Source organism: Suncus etruscus, chromosome 17 (genome assembly GCF_024139225.1).
Source record: "Suncus etruscus isolate mSunEtr1 chromosome 17, mSunEtr1.pri.cur, whole genome shotgun sequence".
NCBI lineage: Eukaryota > Metazoa > Chordata > Mammalia > Eulipotyphla > Soricidae > Suncus > Suncus etruscus.
This window is the reverse complement of record NC_064864.1, coordinates 72977219-73003277: the sequence shown is the minus strand read 5'-3', so window position 1 is coordinate 73003277 and position 26059 is coordinate 72977219. Positions and strand designations below refer to the sequence as shown.

Here is a 26059-nt window from a genome sequence, read left to right as displayed (position 1 = left end):
ACACAGGTCCACAGGCACATGGTTCTACAGGCCTGCAAGTACACACAGGCACAAACACATACAGGAACAAAACTCCCATGCAGCGAATACCCAGTCATACATGTGAGCATATTGCACCCAGGCAGGCCGGGCTGACCCACTCACACATGCCCCCAGGGTTCCCTCTTTAGCATCATGAATGGGGTCCTCTATTTCTGACCATCAGTGCCTCAGGGTCTGCCACAGTTCAGGTGCCGTGGAGGCAGAGTCTGGGCCACACAAGGTTGTGACAATCAAGCACAGACAATCACTTCCTGGGTTTGTACCCCCCAGTTGGAGCAATGCCCCCACCCAGGAGGCAATAACTCACTGCCAAGGACGTGACCCTGGGTAGTTTTGGACGCTAATGAGACTGTCCTCAGTTCGACGTGCCCGTAAATAAGCAGAAAACTGCTGAGTTTCGTGCAATTCCCTGATTGCCTGCAAGGCGTCATTATTTTAATAAAACAAGTCATCAACCACCCTCCCAGCACACTCGCTCTTGTTAATCACGGGCAGCACTGTCCACTCTCAGGGGGCTCATAGCTGTCAGAGGTCACAGCCGTTGGGGGGCCATCAGTGTCATGGGGCTCATAGCTGTAGGGGGGGTCATTGTCACAGGAGGTCATAGCTGTCATGAGATGTCAGCTGTCTTGGGGGTCATTGTCACAGGGCTCATAACTGCCATGGAATCATTTGCTATCCTAAGGGGTCATTGTCACATGGGTCATGGCTATCAGGGGGTCATTGTCACAGGAGGTCATAGCAGTCAGGGCTTACAGCTTGTGAGCTCATGGCCTTCATGGAGTCATTCTGTCATGGGCTCCTGGCCGTCATGGAGTCATTCTGTCATGGCTCCTGGCTATTGTGGAGTTATCCTGTCATAGGCTCAAGCCATCATAAAACTGTTAAGGGTCACTGTATGCCACGGGGGTCACAAGTGTCACAGGCTCATCAGTTTTCATGGAGACAGATGATTGGCTGTCATGGGGTGACCACTGTCAATCAGGAGTCCTGGCTGACTTAGGCACATGCAGCCTAGGGGTCACCATCTGCCATAGACAAGCTTTTCAAGTCATGGAAAGAGAAGTACTACCTCTTCACTGTATGTTTTGGTTTGAGGTCACATCCCATGGTGCTCAGGGTTCACCCCAGACTCTCATCTGGTCACCCCCAGCTCCCTTCCAGGTGACAAGGTCAAAACAACAGCCTGGAGCACAAGGGCCCTTTCTGGTTCCTGGGGTGGAGAATGACCCAGGAGACCCCTCAGGCCAGGGGCCTGGACCATGGTCCCTTCCATCCCCTCTAGGTCCCTTCCTCCCATTTGGCCAAAGTCTACTAAGGGCAAGTGGTCAGAGGCAGCCAAACCCCCTCAACTGCCCACATGGCAGCTCTGTTCCAGCCCCTGAGGGTCCTCATCCCCTGCCCAGCTGTGTTGTCTAAGGGTAGCCACCAGCTCATAGCCAGGAGGTGACACCTGCTCTGCCTATCCAGATCCAAGCCTAGCCCTGCTGGCAGCAAGCACCTGGCAGTGAGCACCTGACGGAGAGAACCTTTTAGGAGCCCTAACAGAGAGCACCTGACAGGGGGCCCTTGACAAAATAATACCTGATGGAGCACTTAGTGGGGAGCACTTGATAGTAAGAAAGCAGAGGACAGGGGTCCTCTTTGAAGTTGAGGTGGTGAGAACTCAGGTCATACTCCTTTCCTGGACAGGGCCACCCCAGAGTTGGGGTCCCTCTGCCCTGGCCCTCCCAAGCTGCCTCTGAAGATACTGGGCCCCAGAGCTGCAGAGCAGGTGCCCTTCCATACCCAGCAAAGTGCTCTCTGCCTCGTCCAGGGCTCCCAGTCATAGTGGAAGAGGGGCCCCAGTGTACACCCCAGAGCTGAGAAGGCAATGAGCATCACTGTCCGGGGAGGGATGAGGGCCAGATTTGGGGCACCTACACCCTCTGACCACGTGGCTGCAGGCACTATGCAGCTGGAACAGAGACGGTTGCACTAAAATGAGCTCCACGCAGATATGGGGCTTTATGGCTGTATTAGGATTTTATCTTCCACATACGGCTGCTTGGAAGACAATCAGCGCAGAGCCCTTTCAGGCAGATCAAATGGGACATTTATTTTTAATGGAAAGAGAATTTCAGGACTCACCCAGCCATGAGCGAGGGCTGTGGGGATGGGAGGGAGTGAAGGCTGAGCCAGCCCATCCCCAGAGCACCAGCTGGACCCATTGGCCCTGGGCCTCTGTTTCCCACTGGGTCACACCTGGCCTTTCTGCCCTTCCCTGGAGCCTTCCCCAAGCTCTGATGGGGAGGACCAGGGTCCTGCCCCCACACACCGCCCACACAGGCCCACAGAGTACAGGGAATTGTCATGAACAGGAGCATGATATGTTGAGGACTGAAACTGGGAAGCCAGGCAGCACCACAGGCTGCAGGTCCAGGCCCCTACCCTAAAGTGGGCTCCAGCACTTGGCCTCTGTCTAATCTGGAACCCAGGGCATGCATTGGGGTGCCAATCTTTCATCCCTAAAACACTCTGACAGCCTCAACTTCCCCCAACATCCTCCCCTCAATCCCCCCAGAGCCTCAATCCCCAGACATGACATCTTTAAGCCCTGCAGTGACATGAGCACTGCTGGCAGGAGTTGCCGAAGAGTCATGTGAGCAGGGTGGGGGAGCATGAACTCCTGCAGCACAGCCCTGGCCCCCAGGAGAAACATGGTGCACCAGTCACGCTGCAGGGGGGCTCTGGCCACCACTCTCCAGCAACCCAACTTTATGGAGTCCTAGCCAAGCAGCCCCTCCTACTGCTGCCATCCTAGACACAGATCATCGGCTTTAGGGATGGGCTCTGTCCCCTCACACCCACGCAGGGACAGGACAGGACAGTCTCCGGGGTGGGCTCCCTGTGTCCCCTCACACCTGGGCCTGGTGAGGCTCCTGGGACCAGAACAGCTCAGGGAGGGCCCAAGACATCCGTACCTGGAGCCCCAAATGTGTCATCTGGTCATCTGGGCAGCTCTGAGGTCCCCATCTCCTGAGACGCCCCACCTCACCAGCAGGCCCTGAGAGGGCACCAATCTGAGGAATGAGAGGCCCAGTTCAGCAAAGCAAATGGCTGGGAGGGATGGACACAGCAAAGGAGACCTCTGACCCCAAGGGGGAAGCCATGTCCATGTGTGCCCCATACTTCCCATGTGCACTCAGGTATGCTCACATGTACACAATCCATGAGCAGCAACCCAATTACTCGTGTATACGCACATCCATGTACACACATATGGTATCCTATACATACACATGTGTACCCATGGCCACAATGCTGAGTACCTTGTCCCATGTGTTGCATTGTGTGCCCATGTTCTGTGTATTACACGTGTGCATCTTGTATGTGAATGCACACTCACCAGTTCATACATTCTATGCATACCACATGCTTGGGTGTGCTCTCAGCCTTGCCAAGACATGCATGCTTACAAGGACACACGGGTGTTCTGCGCCCTGTGAGCACTGGCAGCTCCTAGAGGGTGTACCAGGAGAGATGCTGAGCAGTGGGGCACCTCAAGCTCTAATCTGCTCATTCTGGGGTACAAGTTGAGTGAAAAGAGGGAGAGACGCACATCAAGGCCCCGTCCACCGTGAACAAGAAACCCTCAGTGAGGAATCAGCCACACCAGGCCTGTGAGACAGGCAGAAGGTGAGGGTGCAGGGTACATGGTTCAGGGTACTGGGCACAGTTCAGGCTACTGAGTCTGGGGACTGGTGCAGAGAACAGGGTACCAGATGCCCGGGGCAGGAAGTGAGGCAGAGCACTGGGGAACACTCTGGCCCACCCCAGCACACCCCAGCCCTCCTCCTATCTCCCTCCATGTGGGTCCTGCAGCCCCTACCCTGCCGTCCCCTGTTCCCTGGCAGCCCCCAGAGGCCAGGATGGCAAGTGCCTTGAGCAGAGCCCCTTCTTAGCCACCCTGAGGGTGGTCTCAGCCCTCCCCCTGCCTCCTCCCTGTGCTTGACTGCACATCCCGCTGCCCCTTGACCCACCCAATGCCTGAGCCCCCCGCGGTCCCCCAGGCTGCCCTTGCCCTGCACACGCGCCACCGCAGCAGAAGCGTGCCTGGAACCGGCACGCGCCTTTGTGCTCACTTTGGAAAGTGTCAGTTCAGCAGTCTGGCTAACTACCTGCTCGGCGGTGGCCTTAAAACTGTCCACGTTCATAAATCACCGCGGGATTTAAGTAAGCGCCTCTGGCAGGGCCATTACTCAGCCGCCCCTGTTCCCGCGCAGTAAGCGTGGAGTGCGGGATGAGGGCGGCTTGGAGAGAGATGAATTGAGATGGACCGGGTGGGTGCTGTCCTCCAGGGATGTCAGCAGTGAGAGGGGCACCCTCCTGCCTCCTGCCCAGGCCGATGCCCCTATAGTGCCCTCCTGGAAGCACTTTCTGCAGTGACCTCAGATCCCTTCTGAGACTCTGTAATCAAGGGCTAGTAGTCCCTGGGAAGGAGAGCCCCCCCATAAAGAAAAGGCCCCCAAAACTGTGCAGAAGCTCCCAGAGCCCTGTATCCACACACCAAGTGGCATTCGGAGGACATGAGTCTAGAAAAATCCCTCGGGGCCGGGCGGTGGCGCTAGAGGTAAGGTGTCTGCCTTACCTGCGCTAGCCTTGGACGGACCGCGGTTCGATCCCCCGGCGTCCCATATGGTCCCCCAAGCCAGGAGCGACTTCTGAGCGCATAGCCAGGAGTAACCCCTGAGCGTCACCAGGTGTGGCCCAAACCCCCCCCCCAAAAAAAAATCCCTCAGACATTTCCTGAGACTCCCAGACAGCAGGTGACAGCTCCTTCTGTCCAACTCACTCAGGCCTGCTCTCCACTCTGAGGTCCTGTTTACACCGGCCCAGCCCCACTGGCTTTGTGAGGCTGAGGTCAGAACTACATTTGGGCTGGATTAGGACTCAGTGCAGGCAGGGATCAGGGATCAGTGACAGCGGGGATCAGGGATCGGTGAGGGCAGGGATTTGTGCTATCTGGAGCCTGCCTGGAGCTTCCTATCACTGGGCCCTACCCAGCTCTATGCCCCGTACTTTTCTGCCCCTGCAGACATTTTGGATCACTAAGTCCCTGAACTAGTCAACACACACAAGTATTCTGGGTGAACGCACTAGACTTGGGTCCCGCAGGGTGTCTGGTGGGGGAGGATCTTCCCACCAGGGGCCATGGCTGTGACCTCATGCCAGGCCTGGGAAGTGCCAAATCTGGGCACTGCACACCAGGGGCCAGATCACAACCTGCACTCCAGTTCTGGGTCCCAGCAAGAGTGCCCTAACAAGGGGTGTCAGGGCAGCGTCTGGCATCCACATAACCGCAAAGAGCAAGCTGAGGCCGCTGCCAGGCATTGGGGCTGAGTGAGAGTTCGCCAGGGGCTCCCTCCCTCTCGCCCCAGGGCCCCACTGCAAACCCCCTGCCCTGGCTCCTGGGTGGTCCCCCAGCGCCACCTGGCGGCCATCCAGCCCATGCCACTGTGTGTGGGTGTGGGTGGGTGGGCCCTTGTGCCCCTGGGCCCTTTCCACTGTGCCCCACTGCGCGTCCCGGGCTGTGCCCTTCTGCTAGCTGCATCCTGACTGACCGACAAGGAGTCCTTCTGAACGGGGTGTCGTCCTCAAAGACCCCCAACCCAGGTGGAACATAGGACAGGCTGGAGACTAGAAAGGGCAAGAAAATCAGAGACACCCCCAGAGGGGCTGCCCAGCTGGAGCACCCCCTCACCCATCCCCCCGTTATTGTCTCCCAGGAGCCGTTTGGGAGCCCATAAAACCACTTATAAAAATTCTAATCAAGGCTGGCCTGGAGCCTCAGCGCCGTGTTCCCGCCCGCCCGCGCCGAGACTGGCAGCAGGTTCCCGGCCAGTTCCCCACACCGACTCTCCTCGGAGCTTTGTCCTCCGAGACCCCAGCTTGTGACTCCACGACAGCCCCTCCCCGTTCCTCACCTGCATGCCTGGAGACCTGTCCGGGCACCCTCTTGAGCTATTCTTCGAGGCCCGTTCCCCGCTGCACCCAAGGAGGCCTTGAGCATAGCCCGGACTGCCAACGGGGATGTGGGACGCAGGCCTTGGGACGCCAAGTGGGTCGTGTCCCTGGACTCAGGGTCGCCTGCTCCCTGACGGTGCTGGCAAGCTGGAGACATGTTGTCACCCGTGATCCTGAGCCTGGTAACATTCAGCTGGAACCAGAAACATCCGCAACCCAGGGACACAGGTACGTACACACACACACACACACACACACACCAACCTGACCACTCCCTCCACAGACCTGCACGCCCACATCACCCACGCCCACACACTCCCAGTTTGCACAACCCTGCCTACAGCACCCACGCCACGTCCACACACTCCCAGAGAGTCAAGGCTGTCCACACCACCCACACCATCCCACATACTCCCAGTCTGCAAGCCCTGCCTACACCACCCTGTCACGCCCACTAGCTCCCACGGACTGCAGCCCTGTCCATACTTTTCACTCCTGAGGAGTGAAAACACCTTTAGTTCCACCCACTGCTTTCCACTGAGACTGCTCAGCCCCTCCACCTTGCCCACACCATGCCCACTTGCTCCCACAGACTCCCAGCCCTGCCTACACCACCGACACCCTGCCCACACCTCCACAGACTGCATACCCCCCAACCCCATAACCCACCCCAGACAGCGTGGCCCCGGCCACACCCTCCTATGGAGATTTGCAGCCCCCATGCCACCCACTCCTCACGAGACTGCTCAGCTCTGCACACTCCTGCAGCATGCCCAGTTGCCGCTTCCAGGGAGTCCACACCCGCTCCCCCTAAAGGTCTCTGGGGTTCAGAGAGGTAGTTGCAGGTCTGTCCCACTCTGCTACAGCCCACTGCGTGTGATGGGAAAGCCTCGAAGCCACAGGGGGAGCACGGGGTCTCGGGTGGGTGGGGCAGCAGGCCCGGAAGGGGGAGCCTTTAACACCCATGCTGTTCCAGGAAAGGGGGCTGCTGGAGGTTTTTTCCTAACACACACACACACACACACACACACACACACATCTCTCTTAAAAAGCATTCCCCCACCCTGCAGGGGTGACCCCAGTTGCCCAGCCTAGATCCCAGCATCCCAATGCCCTGGCAGAAAGGATAGGAGGACAGAACGTCACTTAGTGGCCCACACCAAGGCCTTGAAGGTCTGTAGGTGCTAGAGGGGGCCAATGGTCCTAGCCCAGAAGTCAACTGACCACTGGAGAAATTCTGGTCTGGCCATCAAAACACCCAGAACGTTCTAGAATGCAGCCTTGCTCCGGCCCATGCACTTTGGGATCAGACTCGTGTTACCAGGAGCCCCAGAACACACCCACCCTGTGCCCCACAGATCCTCCTCCCATGGCGAGGGGGCACCTTTTCTGGACCTCTGCTTGTGGGATGTGCTGAGGTCTCCCCGGGTATGTGGGTGCCACTATCCAAGGCGCAGTCACTGAGATAGCAGCGGCCGAGGATCCTCCCTGCCCCGCTTTCCACGAGATGTGTGGTGTCTGCTGCTACACCCCAAAGGTCTCAGTTAAACCCCAAAGGTCTCAGTTAAACCCCAAAGGAAAATGAAACTTTTGCCAATGAATTATTTCCAGCTGGTTTCGATGGGTGCTCTGCAGGTATTTTGATCCTAAAGACCCTTCATCTTACCCCAGGGCGCAGCGATGCCCTAAGATCTGGCCCCTGGAGCGAGTGTAGATTCAAATCAATTCCAATCTGGCTGGTGTCCCAGGCCTGCCCCACAAGCCCCCTCCCTGACAGCACTTCATCAGCCCCCAGCAGCGACTTCTCAGCATGTGAGCTCGCACGTGTGTTCGTGTGTGTGTGTGTGTGTGTGTGTGTGTGTTTGTGTGCGTGCACGCGTGCGCATGTGCTTTCAGCAGAGACCTTGCAGTGACCCTGAAACCAGGTGCATGAACCGGTGAGGCCGAAAGGTGGGGCTCTGCTCCCATCATGGCTCCCATCTTGGCTGGCTCAGACTCTTACCCTGCAGCTCTGCCCAGCAGCCTGTCACCCAACTATGGATCTTTGTTCCAGCAGGGCATGCATGTGTGTGTATGGGACATGGGTGTCTGTGTGCACATGTGTTTGCACATGTTTGTTTATGTGACAGGCCAGAGGGAGACTGAGATGCTAATTTGGGAGCCTGAACCACAAATGGCAGGGGACTGGGGGACAGAGACAGCTCCCAGGTCATGATGAAAGAGACAGAAACAACTAAGAGTGGCCCCCTGCACTGCAGAGGCCACTAGCTGGAGACCATGAGGTCTAGGCATAAGAGGTGAGGGAAGAAGTCACACGGGAGCAGCAGGGATGCAGCTGTGGGTGGATCCGCAGCCCTGCAGTGGCAGAACAGAGGTGCAGGGGGCAGCAGGAAGCACAGGAAATGCCCAGCTTTCCCTGACCCAGAGTACCAGCAGATCCAGACTGCAGATACAGAACCTGATTCAGCCCCAAGATCACAACTGACTCCGGTGGGACAGGGCTGAGCACGGGGAGTTAGCCAACTCATACAGGGACTGAAGCTGTCCCCATGACAAGCCTGTCCAAGCCTCACCCCTGCAGGAGCCCAGGCTCTCCTGCCCGCAGCCCCTCCCCGGTCACAGGCCCCCTTCATCTGCCTGTATCTGGCTCTTGGGCAACTCCACCAGCACTTTGAGGTTCCCCAATGCAGCACCTCACAAGGAGCTGATCTCCCCTCTGCGCACAGACGCTGAACTGAAGGGACCCACCGCTTTGTGGAACAAAGGCAGAACCCAAGGCCTTCAATCAACCTCAGACTCCTGCAGAGGCACCAAGGGGCTGAGGGGGGAGCCAATGGGACAGCGAAGCCACTCTGTGGAGATGGACCTGGTGCACCCTTGTCTGGCTCCATCCCAGGCTCTCCTTGATATTAAAATACCCCCCCCACACGCTAATCCCACAGGAAGTTCAGTGGAAGACAGGGACATGTCACAGCGACATGTCATAGCACAGAACAGCCTCCAAGCTGCCACCTGCCATGCAGGGACACAAATACCATACGTGTTCACGTGCTGTCACAGTGCTCACTGTCACATGCACACACATGTCACCCATATGGGAACATATGGCACATAATCCTGTGCACTCACAGGTATGAGAGCCCACAGGGACATGCCCGAGTGTGGTGTTTCACATGTCAGACCTGAACACACATGCTTAGGTTACACTCTCATGTGAAGACATGCTATGCATCATCATGTTTGAATGTTCCCATATATGCTCACACTACAGGTGTGTTGTTCATATGTGGACATGCTACACACCACATGAGAATGCTCCCATGTGTGCTCACACGCTATGTCTCTGTTCATGTACTCTTACAGTACAGAAATGCTACATATTAGCAAATGCTATGAGGTGCATGTTGCATGGGTTTTGTGTGTACATTCACATGTGTGATGTTGGCTGTGTTATACACATGTGCACAGTCTTCTCACAACACTGCTCAGGCCCCTCCCTAGTTGGTCTGCTCAGGGCAAGGCCCACATCTGGACACAGCTAGCAAAAGCAGCTAAGGCTCCAGCCTTGAGGATCCCTTGCTCAGGCTGCTGTGCCCATAACTGGAGCCCACTTCCCAGACATCATTCCAGAACGCCCCAAGCCCAAAGTCTCCACATTCCTCTGGCCATTCACTGTCCTATGAACCTGTTTGCAATCAAACCTAACACAACGAAGGGAGAAAAGTGCTCCTTTTAGAGGAAGTGAATGAGCCTGGGCATCTGTGATAAGACGTTCATGGCGTGTCCAGCTCCTTTCTGAAGGTCATTGGGGACAAGTGGGGGAGGGGCCCAGAAATCTGAAGTGACTGCCCTCCTGCAACCTCACTCCTCCTGGGCTAGAAGTGGAAGTGGTTGGGGGCCAGGCTCCAACCAACCCTGGTCCAAAGCACGGACTACAGTGTGTCCACAGCAAGGGTATCTGCTCCCCACAAAAGCTCTGACCCCACAGAACCAAGTCCAAATAGCAGCATGGTGTGGTGCTTGACCACAGCATGAGGCTGGGAAGGGGCAGGTGAGGCTTGGGACAATGGGGACCAAGATCCCACACACTGGGCTCCAGAGGTAGGCAAGGCCCTGGGCCCTTTCTTTGCCTCAGAGACTGGGGTGGGGCCCATCAGAGGTTTGTCCTGGTTGAGGGGGTGAGGCTCTGGGAAGGGCCCTCCAGGGCATCCTGGGGCTCAGGCTCTACATTGTAGGGGCATCAGGCCCCCAGGAAGAGTCACCAGACAGCCGGCCCCTCTCACAGTCCCCCAACCTGAGGTTCCTAACCACCCCTAGCCCCTCTGTTCCATGTGGCAGCGTATCTGACTATTAGGGGTTCCAGGGGTCCCATTACAAGCCCTACCTCACATTCTTCCCAAGCATCATGGCCAGGATCCTGTGCCAAGAGTGGGTCCCTGCTCAGTGGGGCATCAGCAGAGGGCCCTAAAAAGAAGTGCAGGGTCGGAGCCGGAGAGATAGCATGGAGGTAAGGCTGCAGAGGTCGGTGATTCGAATCCAGACATCCCATATAGTCCCCACCCCACCCTACCCCCCAAGCCAAATCACCAGGGGCGATTTCTGAGCATAGAGCCAGGAGTAACCCCTGAGCACTGCCCGTGTGACCCAAAAAAACAAAACAAAAAAAAAAGAAGTGCAGGGCCAGAGCAGAAATGTGGGGCCAGGCAGGGATGTGGGGACCTGGGCAGGGATGTGGAACCCTGCACCTGAGCCCCACAGACCTGTGACTCTCAGTTTTGACCCCCAGTGGACTAGGAACCCCCACAATCAGCTGTGGGAGATGTTGGGGTTCCAAATGCTCCAACCTGTCCACAGGGCTTAGCAGCGACTGGGATGCAAGAAATGGCCACTATCCACCCCACTTAGAGCCCCTCCTGTGGCATAACTAGATTGGGGCACCTATTGGGGTGCCATAAATATATAAATATAAATAAATATAAATTGGGACCCATGCACTGATCAGACTGGCCCACTAAAGAACACACATGTGGGCCAGTTCCCACTGGAAGCCACCACCCTCTGACCAGGCAGGGCGGCTTGTAAGGTCTGGGACATACACAGGGTCGCAGAGGGTCCCCAGGGATGAAGCTGTTCAGTGGAGAGGGGGCTGCTGGGCAACAGGTGAGCCCCGGCCACAATCTCTGAATATCTGCCAACTTCAGGAGTCAGGGTGACAGGGGGCCCTGGGGGGCCTGTTTCTAGCTTTAGAACTGAGAGGCTATTTCCAGTTTTAGAATTGGCGTGATGGGCCTGGAATCCTGTTTATAGCATTATGACTTGGGATGGCGGGGCCCAGTGCAAGGGCAAGGGCTATTTCCTGTTTCCAAGATAGCTGCTCTTTGCAGCTTTTCATCACACCCAGTCCAGATGGGGAAAGTGAGGCATCGAGGCAGGCCCCCTGCCTGATCTTCCCAAGGGGGGCTGGTTCATGATCCGTTGGGTGGGGATACACCTGACATCTGAGACACCCTCTAGGAGTTGGGGGGGGGGGAGATGGCCCCCAAACATGGAGGAGGTCAGAGCGCTTGTGCTAGCGGATTTATTGTGACGCACAGAAGGCCACGTACTCAGGCAGAGAGTTGCCAGCAGTTGGGTTCAGCGGGGGTGGGAGCTTCAGTGTCATGGAGGGACCCACCATGGCAAATCTCCCCATGGTCTGAGGGCATTGACTGGGAAGCCCCTGGCAACTCCCAGGGGACCCTTGAGATTCCTGCCCCAAGCAGCCCAGGCTGCCAAGACCCAGGGGTGAGACTTGGAAAGTGCTATCCCAATGGCCTACAGAAGGGACATGGCACATGGCACATGGCACCCTGGAGACACCCTCACATAGGCACCCCCAACTGCCCCCACCACAGTCTCTGTATCCCAATGCTGAGGCCAGGGAGGGTGGCTCAGCAGGGATGGCGGGGACAGGCAGTCCTGGGCACTGAGGGGCAGGGCTGTGTCAGGACCGAGATGGGTCACAGAGTCACTGGGGGTCATGCAGCTGGGAGGGGCTGGCCGGCTGCTGCTCAGAGGTGTGCCCAGGCCTGCCCCTGTACCCTACAGGTCCATGCCTGGATGGCCCTTGGCAGGCTCAGTGGGGCAGCATGTGAGCAGGACAGGTGCGGGGCCTAGATGATGGCGCTTTTCTCCTCCTGGAAGGGCCGGCCCAGGAGCAGCTCCTTCTCAAGCACCAGGCTGTCAAGCAGGTCCTCCTGCCGATGGCTTCGGTACACCCTCAGGAACGCCAGCACCGTCAGGGCCAGCCAGGCCAGCCACGCTGCCCACAGGCCAAACTGCGAAGGGACAGGGCTAGTCAGGGGCGCCCAGCCCAGCCAGTGCCCCACAGCCTCATGTATCCTCCTCCCTCCCACAATTTTGCTCCTGCTCCTTCCCAACCCCTTCAACACTCTCCAGGAAGCCTTCCAGCCTACTCCCACAACATGGGACTCAACTGACCTGTCTCCCTAACCTAGCACCACCTTCATCTGCTAGTCTGAAGTGAGGGGCAGTGCGGGCCACAGATAAGTGTCCAATACTCAAAGGTCTCTTATCTGTTCAGGCCTCCCTTCTGCCTGGAAAGGCACACGGGGTAGCCATGCCCACTCAGCGAGCCCCACCCATCACCCACTTGGCAAGTCCCGCCCACTCGGTAAGCCCCACTCACTTGTGAAGCCACGCCCGCTCTGCAAGCCATGCCCATTGGAGCGAAGATGTGGCCCGCTAGACAAGTCCTGCCGCCCACCCTGCAAACCCCGTCCTGGAAGGCACCACTCACCCGGAATCCCCAGGGATCGGACGCCCGCTTACCTGGGCAATGGAAAACTGGTCGTAGAAGGCAGAGTTGTCCGCATTCAGCTCCAAGTCCGTATCCTGGAGCTCTTTGCAGCTGGAGTATAAGACAGGGGATGTTTAGGAGGGAAAAAACAAAAATACAAAAAGCACAAAACCTTGGTTATTTTTATATATTTTTTACCTTCATTTATTATTATTATTATTATTTTTATTTACCTATCTATTTTGGTCGATTTCTCTGTTTGGGTGCGATTATTGAAATTGTTGTCCCCAGTTATACTTATTTTTTTCTCTCCCTTTCTTTTCTTTCGTTATGTGCTATGCCATGTTTCTTATTTCAAGACCATGGCGTATTTTTTGTTTGTTTTTGTTTGTTTGTCTTGTTTTGTTTTTTGTTTGTTTTTTGTGGTGCTTATCGATATAACTGGAGTCCTCACTGAATATTTGACACTTCTTTTGGTACTGGTGGATTGTTTCACCTTCTTTTTCTCCTTCATCTCCCAAATCGATGATGAGAGCCTCTAGAAGGATTCCGCCCATTTTTGGGGTATTAGACTCTTACCCCAGTTTATTACTTTTCTCTTTTTCAGGCAAAACCACGCAACTTGAACTAGCTAGTCCTGTCTCCAGTTAGAGGGGGAACTAAGGGAGGCATCAAGACCAAACAGGTGCAAGACTACTAAGTAGTAGGTTAGATACAGAGGGGACCACATATTCTAGCCGCCCTGGGGGTGAGGGAAGAGGAAATGGGAGGTACGACAAAAACGGAGGTGTAGGGAGGACAATTTGGTGATGGGAATCCCCCCTGATTTTATGTAAATATGTACCTAAAATATTATTGTCAACAATATGTAAGCTACTATGATCAAAATAAAAATTATATTAAAAAAAATGACAGGGACTACAGGTGAGTGCGAACACCACTTTTGGCGGTTCTCATCCTCCCCACCTTGCCCTGCTCAGGCAACCCCGGTGAAGGTAGCAGGAATCTTCACTGCAGAGCTGACAAACTCACAGACCACCAAAGCCTGGCCGGACAGAGGGACACCAGCACCCAGGGACTGGCCTAATCCCACCCAGCGCTGCAGTGGGCGCCCAGCTCCAAGGGACAGTTCCCAAGCCCGTCCTGGGCCTCCACCCACAGCATCTACCGAGGGTCCAGGACGGTTACCACCCAGCACACTCTGGGCTCGAGGCCAACCTCCTCTGCCAGGGCAGCTCTGAAGGGCGTGAGAAGCAGGGCCAGACTTCCCCACCCCACATAACCCCAGGTGCTCTTGGGGGCTGAGGCTGCATTCCCATGTGTGGGTGAGTGGGTGGGGCCCAGCTCACCTGTGGGCCACTGTGCCCTTCTCAGTAACAGCGTCACACCACATGGTGAAACCCACGCTCACGATGGTGCTGGCGATGAAGACCAGGAACACTACCAAGGCGCTCACCAACAGGCTCACGAAGGCACCCAGGACTGAGCTGTGGAGGAGGGGCTATGAGGGAGGGCACCCAGCAGACCCAGGGTGGTCCCAGCCTCACACAGGACCCTGGGCTCTGTCCCTCCCCCACGCTCAGGGGGGTCCCTCTCCCCCACCACGACCCTCAGGGCTGCCCCACGCCCACCACCACTCCTATCTTAGACCCACTCTTCATGCTGCCTCCATGGCTCCAAGCACCAGGACCCTACCAGGCCCTGCTGGGGGACAGTAGCTGGAACAGACCAGGGCTGGGCAGGGTAAAGGTGCTGCCCATCCCTGCCATGAGTCTCACCCCTCACACATGCCTGAGCTTCCAAGTTACCCTCACACTGCCGGCTGCCCAGACCATGTACTGCTCCCCAGGGGAGCCAGGCAGGCTCCAGGGCACTGGTTCTGCGCCAGTGACATTGGCCTCCTTAAAAGACCTTGGCCCAGAGGTTCTCACTAAAGCCAAAAGAGCAGGGCAGCTTGCGGGGGCTGCACTCCCAAGCCACTCCAGTGATGTGTGGGGTTTCTCACCTGAGCACTATGGTTCTGCACCAGGTACAGGCTGGGCTGGGGCTTCTGTGGGGGACCCCAGGGACCCCAGAAGAGATGCCATGTGAGTCACAAATCTAAGAGCTGAATTGGCTCTGTGGGCAGTTCACAGCGACTGACACCCCAACCCTTGGCCTTAAGGCCCCTAAGTCTGGCCATGGCAAAAAACCAACAGGAGAGGGGGTTGTGCCCATGCGGGCTCCTGGAGAAAGGGCCACTGTGTGGGATGAACAGGGTCCTGGGCTGGGGGCCACTGGCCAAGGTGGTTGCAGCCTTTTCTGACGGGCCCACCTCTGCAGGGGGCTGCATAGTGCAAGCTCTGCCTCTGCAGTGGAGACAGGCAAGGAAGAAACAGAGCTCCAGCCTGGCACACCTGCCCAGTCTCACACTCTGACCCAACATACAGTCCCCACCCACATCATAAGTCTCTGCTCACACCACACACCCTGCCACAACAAATCCTCACTGTGGGTATCCCCGCCCCCAATTTCTTACTTATCCCTGAAGGATCAAACCGCCCACACCTGGCATGGGTGGGAAGAAGAATCTATTTGGGGGAAAGAGGGAATAAGAAGGAGAGTTAGAGAGAGAATGAGAATCAGAATCGGAATCAGCAGAGAAAACCAACAAGGAGAATCCGCAGAGACAGCAAAGGGGAGTCAGTCAGCAACGAAGCCTGAGGAGCAGCTGACAGGGAAACAGGCAGAGAGAGCCAGAGAAGGAGCAGAGAAGGAGCTGCTAGGAAAAGGCTTAGCATAGAAGCCATGTAAGGACATGTAGATAGCACTTAGGACTGTGAAATAAAGCTGGCTGGCTCCTGGAACTTCATCTGACTGCTTTGTGAATTTCTCTGCATCACCCTGCAACCATCAGACCCGCCAGGCTCTAGAGGCTGCAGAAGATGAGCTGAGCCAAAAAAGGCCTCACCATCACCACACCAACTCTAGGACACTTTAATTTAATTTAAACAACGCCTCACCCTACCACAATCCCCACACCCTACTACCACACCAGTCTCCCCTTGTGGCTTAGGATCCCCGTGTGTTGTTCCACAAAGGTGCTACCTTCCCTGTCCCTGTTCCCATGTCCTGCCCAGGACACTGACCCTCCCTGGACAGGTACAGACAGGTGGGTGGTGGTGCCTCTTCTGGGATGTCAAGGCCTCTAGAGTCCTGTCTATATGGCCCCCTTCACATGCCTTCTCCTTACAGCCCCTTCACCTGAGCCCCCCATGTCCAGCTAGGATCTCATTGGCCTGCTAACCCCTCAGATTCATAGAGCAGGAATTTGTAGGGGCAGAGTATAGCCCCATCTTTGAGATTTGAGATTTCAAGATGTCACCTCCTATCTCTGGGCAGGGCTTACATCCCCTGATCTCATGATGGGACACTGTCCCTGACCTCTCCCAGTTAAGGGAGGGAAGAAGCAGTCAGGCGGGTCCTTTGTGGGGACCCGCTCCTCACTCCTCCTTCCATCCTCCCTCTCCATCCTCTCTCCTCTCCTCTAGCCCCCTCCAGCCAGGAAATCATTAGCCACGTGCGGTCTCCATGGTGATGCTGGCCGTGGGCAGCAGATGGCTGCTCCTTGTCCCAGACATGGCCGCAAGTGAGGCCACTTGGACAGGCATGCGGGGTCACAGCTGGATGACATCCAGTGCCTGGCTGGCCTCACTTTCTGGGTCAGATGGTCCAATGAGACCCCACTATGCACCCACCCACAAGGACCCTTACAGGACCCTTACACACACATACACAATTGCACCCATACGGCCCTGAGCTCCAAAGCCCCTTATGCTGGGAGGCCTGCCTGGGAGCTGCAAGCCCCACCCCTGCCCCTCAGAGCCTCGGACCCCGTCTCACCTGCTGTCTTGTCCCCTCTTAAAGTGGGGTGCTGACCATGCCTGCAGACACTGCCAAGGGTCCCTGCATCCCAAGGTTTACTGTCACCTGGGGCAGAAGTGGAGCCCAATACCCTCCCTCATGCACACACTCACACACATTCACATACACTAACACACACTCTCACACACATATACACATACACACACTTACACTTACACACACACACATATATATACATACATACACATTCTCACATATACTCACACATACAACACACTCACACTCATTCAAGGAGACTCAGGCCCAGGCCTGAGTCAGGGCAGCCCCAGGAAGGTGTATCCAACTACCTCACCCCTCACCACATGGACACACTGGAACCTGCACCGGCCCTCAGTTCAGACAGACCTGGGCCCCCACTTATCCTTCCTGTAGATTCCCCTCCACTCACTCTCCCTATCCCCGCCTCTCATCCCGAGACTCTCCTGCTCCCTCCTACTGCATAGGGACACTGGGGATAACACTAGGCTTGGTGATAAGAGGGAGCCTGGTAGCCAGTGGGACCCTGGAACCCACCTGGTAGGGGACACCCCATATCTGAGTGTGCTGGGGCCCTCCAGAGGATATCTGCACTTGGATCTGGTGCTGCGGACCCCAGCCAGGCCTCCAGCCAGACTCTGAGAGCAAGGGCCTGGGAAAGAGTGAGTGGGAACTAGCCCAGAACTCAGCCTGCCTGCACAGACATGAGAGGTAGGTCGGAGGGGCTGGGTAGAGAGATGGTGCCTAACTAGGGAGGGGGACAGGAAGCAGGGAGCCACCTCAGGGGTGCTTGCCTGCCCATCCCAGCACTCCCCATGCCCCAACCTACCACACCTACATACATCCATACCCTCCTCCACCCACACTTGCCCCCGGCCACACCTACAGCACCAACTGTCTATACCGACATCTGTCTATACTTGTATTTGCCCCATTGGTCCTCAAACTACGGCCCATGGGCCACATGTTGTATTTGTTCCCATTTTGTTTCTTCACTTCTAAATAAGATATATGCAGTGTGCATAGGAATTTGTTCATAATTTTTGTTTTTACTATAATCTGGCCCTCCAACAGTCTGAAGGACAGTGAACTGGCCCCCTGTTTAAAAAGTTTGAGGACCCACATCTATGTATACTCGCATCTGTCCATTCCTGCATCTATCTAAACTCCCATCTGTCTAAACTTGTATCTGTCTATACCCACATCTGTCTATACCTGCAGCTTTCTATACCCACATCTGTCCATTCCCGCATCTATATAAACTCGCATCTTTCTGTTCTGCATCTATCTATACCCGTATCTGCCCACACTCAGTTCTGCCCACACCTGTAGCGGTCTACATTCGCCTGGTCCACACCAGCCCAACACAGCTGCCTCCAGAGGGTGAGCAGAGTCTCTCAACGGCCATTCGGTTGCTTTGACTGCATCAGCCCCCTCACCCCTCAGCAAGTGGTGAGGTCTCACCACCGTAGCCCCCCCCCAAGAGCTAGGACCCGATTACCTCCCAACTCCTTCCCAGAGTAAGCTCCGAAGCCCCTGATGCACTACTCCTCTCAATGTGAAGGCTCTGAAAGTGCCATCAAAGATGCAGGGACCTGGGCCCGGAGAGATAGCACAGCGGCCTTTGCCTTGCAAGCAGCCGATCCAGGACCCAAGGTGGTTGGTTCGAATCCCGGTGTCCCATAGGGTCCCCCGTGCCTGCCAGGAGCTATTTCTGAGCAGACAGCCAGGAGTAACCCCTGAGCACCGCCGGGTGTGGCCCAAAAACAAAACCAAACAAACAAAAAAAATGATGCAGGGACCATGGAGAGCCCTGCACACGTCTGGGCAGTTCTGGGGTGGATCATGGCTGGGGGTGTTGAGACCTTCGGGGGGAGGGAAGCGGCTCTGGCACAGAGGCTCCTGCCCAGGCCTGGCGTTGAGCTCCCAGGACGCGAGGCCCGGCTCTGTCTCAGGTCCAGCTGCAGCCCAGGCCAGGGAGGCCTTCCCTTGGGTGCCCGCTACTCGGCGCCTGCCCCTGGGTAGGCCTGTCACTCCACCCGGATCGGAGCCGAGCTGCGGGGAGCCCAGGGGCTGCGACCTGTCCGCGGTGCTGACGGGAAAGGGGCGCGCGGGCGGAGCCCTGGGGGATCCTGGTCGGGCCGGGCCTGGCCAAGCCGGGAAGGAGCCAGCCGCTGCGAGCGCGCTTTGGGGACAGGCCGAGGGCCGGGCCGGGCGGGCAGTCGCTGCGAATAGCGGCGTCCTGTCCCGGGCGCGGCGGCCCCACTTACCCGTCGTGGCCCTTGCAGAGCGAGAAGAGCGCGCGCCAGGCGTGCGCGGCCGCCAGCAGCAGCGACAGGAGGCCGGCGAGCAGGCCGAAGCGGCAGGCGGCGGGCGAGCCCCACTCCTGCACGGTGAAGCGCTCGCGGCCCTGGACCGACAGGTTGGCGCTCAGCCACAGCCCGTCGGTGAAGAGCAGGCAGCGGCCGCCGAAGTCCTGGCCGTTCTCGGACAGCGGCACCACCGCCACGAAGCTGGAGACGAAGGCCAGCACGTAGCACACGCACTGCGCCAGGGCCAGGCTGTCCAGCGGCATGGCGCGGGGGGCGCGGGGACACGCGGGGCGCGGGGGGCTGCAGGCGGCGGGGGCGCCGGGGCCTGGGCTGGAGCGGACCGGACCGGACCGGGCCGAAGAGCGGCTCCCGAGGCTGCGCAGTGGCGGCTGGTGCGCGCCCCGCCCGGGACGCGCGCGCGGCGGCGGCGGCGCAAGGCGGGCGCGCGGCGGTCAGCACCGTGGCCAGCTCTTGGCGTGCGGGGCAGCGGCGCGGAGGCCCCCGCGGGGGCGGACCAGACGTCGACTCGGTGCCCTTGGCGCTTTGAGCCGCCCGTGAGGACCTCGCAGGCCCACGCCGTGTCCCTGGACCACCCTTAAGCCGGGGGTGGCCGTCATGCCCAGGTCAGGCGACGGCTTCGCGCGAGGCTTTCGGACGGGGATGTCGTGCACCCCTTGCAGGAGAGGGAGGATCTGGGGTCTCCACGGGGGCGGAGTGCGTGTGCCCGGTGACCCCTCCCGTGCCCTGCCCTCAGCGGGGACATCTGTCAGGTGGCCCAGACAAGCGGTATCCAGGGCGATGTTTGTAAGACAAACAGCGGATGCCCCGGGCCGCTCATTAAGACATCCCGCACCGAGGAGAACCTGCTGGTGCATTAATTAATAGGATTGATGCCTTTTCCAGTTCCCTCGGAGCCCAGGCACGTCCGTCCAGTCCCCCAAGCCTGGAGAGCCTCGTGTCACGCCTGCAGAAGCGCTGACTCGGCACCGGCATGTAGGCTGCTCACGCAGAGAGAACCGTCTTGTCTGTCTGAGTGGTAGACGCTTATTTTCAAAGTCAAACCCTAGGAAACTACTAAATAGATTTACAGAAGCCTCGTGATCCAGGCCCCTACCCCCCCCCCCCCCCACGCATCCTGGCTCCATCTCTAACGCTTCTGGTGGTAGATTTGTACCTTCTCAGAGGGTTGGTTAAGCGGAAAAACTACCTAGTACTCACACCCTGTCCTGCACAGCTCCTAGCCTGTTTTGTTGGTTGTTTATTCAACAATATGTCACGGATATTATTCCCTGTCTGCACATCCAGAGCTGCTTTATTCCTCCCAATATCTGCCAGCGCTCCTAAGAATGATGAGTTCGCCTGCCACTGGCTGCCCTATTTTGGACAAATACTTAATGGCCTCCCTGTTCCCTGTTCCCAGGGCTGTGCTGGGTGTGACCACCCCACGCAAAGACATGGGCATGTGAGCAGGGTTTTCTGGCAGATGGGAGCTGAGAGGGGAAGCACATTTCAAGAGAGAGTGGGAATGTGGAGAGACAGCACAGCAAAGAGGGCATTGGCTTTGCACACAGCTGACCCAGATTTGATTCCTGGTATCCCATAAGGACCACCGAGCCTGCCAGGAGTAGCCCCTGAATGCTGCTGAGTGTGGCCCCAAAACAAAACAAAAAAGAGACAGAGTGAGCAGAGAAGGCCATACTGACAAGGTGCAGTTTAGCCCTGCGCCTCTTCCTGTGGAGAGAGATGAGATGCTTTAGTGTTAGCTGCCTAGCTAGGAAAACCGGCAACTGTTGGGTCAGTATCCACCTGGGTCCTCTTGTCACTCCACGCTGAGGCTCTTCCTGTGCCCAGAGAGTACCCATGTCTCCGGGAAGTGGTCATTCCACTTTGCATGGTGCCTGCCATGGACACAGTGTCCAGTGTAGGTGGGGTCACAAGGAAGTGCAGCCTCCAAGCTGATCAGACATAAAATTGCCCAGAGCACCACCACTGGGGCTGGAGCAATAACGCAGTGGTAGGGTGTTTGCCTTGCACGCGGCTGATCCAGGAGGGACCTGGGTTAAATTCCTGGCCTCCCATATGGTCCCCCAAGCCAGGAGCAATTTCTGAGTGCACAGCCACGAGTAACCCCTGAGCGTCACCAGGTGTGGCCAAATAAAAAAATACCCCAAAAAAACAAAAAAAGCCAGCACCACCATTGTGGACACACACATACTTGCACATATACACGCATAAACAAGTATGCATAAATGCACACACATAACACTCACACATAAACACACACACACATACACACCAAGGAGCTGGCCAAACTTGGGTCGCCACGCAAAGGGTTGGCCAGTCCTGAGCCTCTACATGGGCGCCACTTGACAACTGGCCAAACTGAGGCTTCCACACAATGGATGGGGCTGGCCAATCCCAAGTCTCCATAAGAAAGGGCTGGCCAATCCCTGGTCTCCACAAAAAAGGACTAGCCAATCTTGCACCTCCACATGAACGGAGAGCCAATCCTGGGAGGTGTGACAGCTGAGTGACAAGTGACCTGCTGGACAAACAACCATAGTCCTGAACCTTCGAGGGCAGGCTGAGACTTTGCCATTTTGAAAGACTCACTCTGGTTAGCCATCGAAGGCCAGGGAATTCCACTGCTACTAAGAAAAACCTCATCTGTGAAAAATATGGAAAACTCCAAATTCATTCTGTGCAATGGGGGCCTGGAGGGCTGCACACCTGGGTTCAGACTTAAATAGCCCCAAGTGTTTAACTCAAAAGGCCCAAAAGGAATTGAATTTTCTTCATGGACCCTCTCCAAAAGTCCTACCTTTCCAGGAGAAAGGTGTGGTTTTTCATTTTTGTAACTACTCATTCTCCTACAGGCGCTATTGCTCAGCTGACTGAGCCACTGGAATGGGTTTATTTACACAATAAGCAACCTCACACGTTTGTGCCCTGTTTGGAATTGATCTCCGCACTTATCATCAAAGCAAGGATCAGAGCAGTTTCTTTGTTAGGTTTTGATCCTGACATAATAGCCCTGCCAATTCCAAAAAAGTAGAATGCATATTACCTCTCAGTGAGTCCCTTCAACAAACCCTATCAGATTTTTCAGAATTTTTCTCCCATAATCCAGCTGGAAAGGCTTGGGATTTCTTCAAAGGACATATTTTGAAACCTCTTTCTTCTCCTCCATTGTCATACACATATAAAATCACTTTACTTTTTCCTTTCACCTTTAAGTTAATTAGCACGGGTACCCTTAATTACATCGACCCCTGCCCTCAGGTGATTTGGATTAAACCCTTGACTAATAAAAGTAGCAGGGAAAGCAGCAGAGAATAAGTTAGGCTGACTCAGTAAGATCTAAGAAGCTGCTCAATACCCCTGACCGAAAATCCATTTTTGACTCTGTCTGATTTCTGTATGAAAGAGCTGTGACTAGACAAGTGGCAACACATGGGGCCAGCAGCAGGAAGGACGAACATCCAGCCCTGTGCTGGGGTCTGAGTCAGAAGATGGGGCTAGGCCAGGACTCAATGGGCAGTCAGCCTTGACCAGCCTTCATAACACCCAGGCACTGTCCCTGGAGCTCCAGGCCCGCATCTGTCCTGGGGCTTTGACATCTCCCGGACCAGTCTTGGTGCTCTGAGTTGGGTGCTGCTCCAGTGACTCTCACATCCCTCCCTGGCCACCTGTTTCCACTGAGTCTCAAGGGGCCCTTCCCATCTCCCTGCCCTGGCCCTGTGTGGGCTGGATGTGACCAGGCGGCCCTGGCTGCCTTCTTGTGACACCAGGCCGATTCATTGGTCCTTCATGGTCCTCGGTCCTCCACAGCCAGATTCTTTCTATTCCTATTCTATCTGTCCTGTTCTATTCCTAGAGGCCTTCAGGAGATGGCACAACAGGATTGACTTCCCCCAGGACCTGAGTTCCAGCAGCAGTGAGAGCACAGCCAGCCAACAGTGTAGACCTATAACAATAGCACCATAAACGGTATAGAGTTAGACCACCGACAACTGCCAGGCATATAGAGATGTGGAGGGCTGTGTCCAAACAGGGCTAGAGACATTCCAGAGTGGTCAGGTTTCCACTGCTGTTTCTGACCTGGTTCACCCCTAAGGTGGCTCCTCAGCACCTCTGGGTGCATCCAAACCCACAACAGGAAAATCAAGTCTTACTTTGGACTGTTTCTCTCCTGTCTCTGGGTTCCCTGCCAGCTTGGGGTTTCCTGTCCTGGCAGCCTGCAGCGCCTCCTGGAACTCAGAGACCCCCAAGACCAGGATGGCAGAGCCCTGAAGCCTGGCCCTGCTCTATGATCCAGCCCCACTTGCCTCCACCTTTGAATTGGGTCCCTAAGCTGCAAGCTCCAACTTCCTGGCACCTTCAGGGGCTGGAGTGTCTCCTGCCTGGCCCCTGGTAGGCCCTTCGGGGGGCTGACACCTGCCTTCAGTTCGAAAAAATTCCAAAATATCACCTCCTCCAAGTTGGAGTCCCCACCTATCCCCCAAAGATTTGCTCCCTAGGCAGCTTAATGGGCACAGCAGGTACCATGCCCTGGAGCCCCCTTCCTGCACCCCCTGACTCACCCTGTTCTGTCTTATGTCCCCTGCCTTTAGCTTTGTCCTTCTCACCATCTGGTGTCAGGGACACACACTGGACTGGGGTTGTCTGGGCCCTAGGGACAGCCTGAACCCTCCCACCCACCCACCCTGTCCCCTGACTGGTTCTTCCATCCCAGGCAAGCAGAGAAGCACCAGAGCAGGAAGAGCTCCTGGGTTGAGGTGTAGGGAAACCCAGAATCAGGCCCAGGACTGTCCCCTGAGAAGCCAGAGTTGCCGCTGACCACATGCAGATGAGCCACTAATTGCTTTTGGCAAATAATATTTATGCAAATGGCCCCAGAAAACAGAGATGAACCCTCGTTCAGCTCGCAGCCACCTGCTGACACGTTTCTGATCTGGGAGCAGTTTCCGATCTGGGTAGACGGAGCTGGGGACACACGCACACAGAGCCTCTGGGTCCCCCAAGCCACCCCAAGTGACAGCCTGGCCAAGCACACGGGGCTCTTAGTGCGGGTGCGTCTGTTGCTGTGCTATGCCCCAACACCCCAACACAGAGACAGGAGAAACAGGCTGGAAGTGATGCACAGACCATCATGGGGGGGGGGGGCCTCAGAGCCTCAAGGGAGCAACATACATCAGGGGCTCCAACAGGGCTACCTAACACCCCACACCCTGATCAGCTCTGAGCAGCAGAGCAAACCAACTCCCAGAGAAGCAAGGTAGGTGTCAGAGACCAAGGGAAGGAGGGGCAGAAGGGAGCAGGACACCCACAGTCAGTTTGGAAAGGAGGGGGCCAGGAACCCGAAAGACAGCACCAGCAGGGAGGGTATTTGTTTGCCTTGCACATGACGAACCCGGGTTTGATTCCTGGCATTGCATAGAATCCCCTGAGCACCACCAGGAGTGATTTCTGAGCACTGCTGGGCTTGGCAAAAACAAACAAAACTAAACAAAAACAAGAAAAAAGGAGTGGACTCTGCCCTAAGGGCACGGATGGAAATGAGGGGAGGCTGCCCCCAGGTCACACTCCATGCAAGATGGGGCTGCTCAGCGCTGAGCCCATGGGTCTGATTCCTGCAAGCCTGGTCCTGCCAGCAGAGCTGCCCCCATTTGGGACAATCGCCCCCTCCACCTCAGGGCCCAAAGGCACTGCACCCTATTAGGCAGAGAGAAGGTGTTCTCTAACAAGAGATAAGGACCAGCAGAGGCAAAAACTTTGAGAAAGGGGCTGGAGAGATAGCACAGTGGTAGAGCATTTGCCTTGTATGCAGCCAACCCTGGAGGGGTTTGGTTTGATTCCCAGCATCCCATATGGTCCCCCAAGCCTGCCAGGAGTGATTTCTGAGCACAGAGCCAGAAGTAACCCCTAAGCGCCGCTGGGTGTGGCCCAAAATAAACCAACAATCAATTAATAAATAAAGTTTTAAAAAATGTTGAGAGAAATACAACAGCAAGAAGAAAAAAAAAGAAAGAAAGAAATACAACAGAAGGTAGAGGAGGGACCCAGGAAATGGGAACTCTCAGAAAGGAAATTCTGGAAACAAACCTTATCTCCTAAGAAACAAAACCAGGCCTGGATGTACAAGTTTGATGGACGTTTGCCAAAATCCCACAAGATAGGAGCATAGAATGAGTGGACACAAAAAGTCCTCATTTCAAGGAGGAAGAAAAAAAGAATTTAATAGATATTACTATGTTTCCTAAATGCTCTATAATAGCAAGCAAAATATATTTCAATCAAAAAAAGCATTTGGTGTGGATTGAAAGAATTTTGTTTGTTTTTTGGGTCATACCCAACAGCGCTCAGGGTTTACTCCTGGCTCTGTGCTTAGAAATCACTCCTGGGGCCCAGAAAGATAGCACAGTGGCATTTGCCTTGCAAGCAGCCAATCCAGGACCAAAGGTGGTTGGTTTGAATCCCGGTGTCTCATATGGTCCCCCGTGCCTGTCAGGTGCTATTTCTGAGCAGACAGCCAGGAGTAACCCCTGAGCACCACCGGGTGTGGCCCAAAAACCAAAAAAAAAAAAAAAAAAAAAAAAAAAAATCACTCCTGGCAGGCTCAGGGGATGATATGGGATGCCGGGATTCAAACCACCATCTGTCCTGAATCTGCTTCGCGCAAGGCAATGTCCTATCACTGAGCTATCTCTCCAGCCCATGGACTGAAAGAATTTTTATAGAATATGAATACAGCCTCATACTTACCTGGCAGGGGAGATACCATGATCATAAGGGTGGTTTCCCCAGGGCATGGCTTATTCATTGCACTCTGGATGTGCTGACCCCTGCGATTTCCCCAAATGTGGGAAACTCGACTGCATAATTTGTGGTAGTGAGAGAAAATTTTTAATTAAAAATAAAGAGTCCCCCATACTTTGGTGGGCCTATGCAAACGATAATTGCCACTCTAACACCATTTTTACTGTGCTCCTTTGTCTCT

General features: G+C 55.9%; 2 protein-coding genes and 1 pseudogene across 2 annotated transcripts in view; 1 reads left to right on the top strand and 2 right to left on the bottom strand.

The window, feature by feature from the left end:
- ATP5MJ (ATP synthase membrane subunit j) overlaps nucleotides 1–26059 on the bottom strand; it is a 425762-nt gene that overhangs the window by 270079 nt on the left and 129624 nt on the right. The window lies entirely within an intron of this gene.
- On the bottom strand, nucleotides 11893–19326 carry TMEM179 (transmembrane protein 179). Its single transcript, XM_049790368.1, has 4 exons — nucleotides 19018–19326; nucleotides 14197–14334; nucleotides 12880–12958; nucleotides 11893–12365 (listed from the first exon to the last, which is right to left on the bottom strand). Exons 1-4 carry the CDS (start codon nucleotides 19320–19322, stop codon nucleotides 12201–12203), a joined length of 687 nt encoding a protein of 228 aa, XP_049646325.1. The 5' UTR covers nucleotides 19323–19326; the 3' UTR covers nucleotides 11893–12200.
- On the top strand, nucleotides 25817–25990 carry LOC125995143 (uncharacterized; annotated as a pseudogene).

Coding starts and splice junctions, on each gene's coding strand:
- TMEM179 (XM_049790368.1), bottom strand. CDS start 19,322: ATGCCGCTGGACAGCCTGGCCCTGGCGCAGTGCGTGTGCTACGTGCTG. Junction 14,335..19,017: donor CTCTGCAAGGGCCACGACGG/GTAAGTGGGGCC, acceptor CCTCCTCCACAG/CTCAGTCCTGGGTGCCTTCG. Junction 12,959..14,196: donor AAGGGCACAGTGGCCCACAG/GTGAGCTGGGCC, acceptor CTTATACTCCAG/CTGCAAAGAGCTCCAGGATA.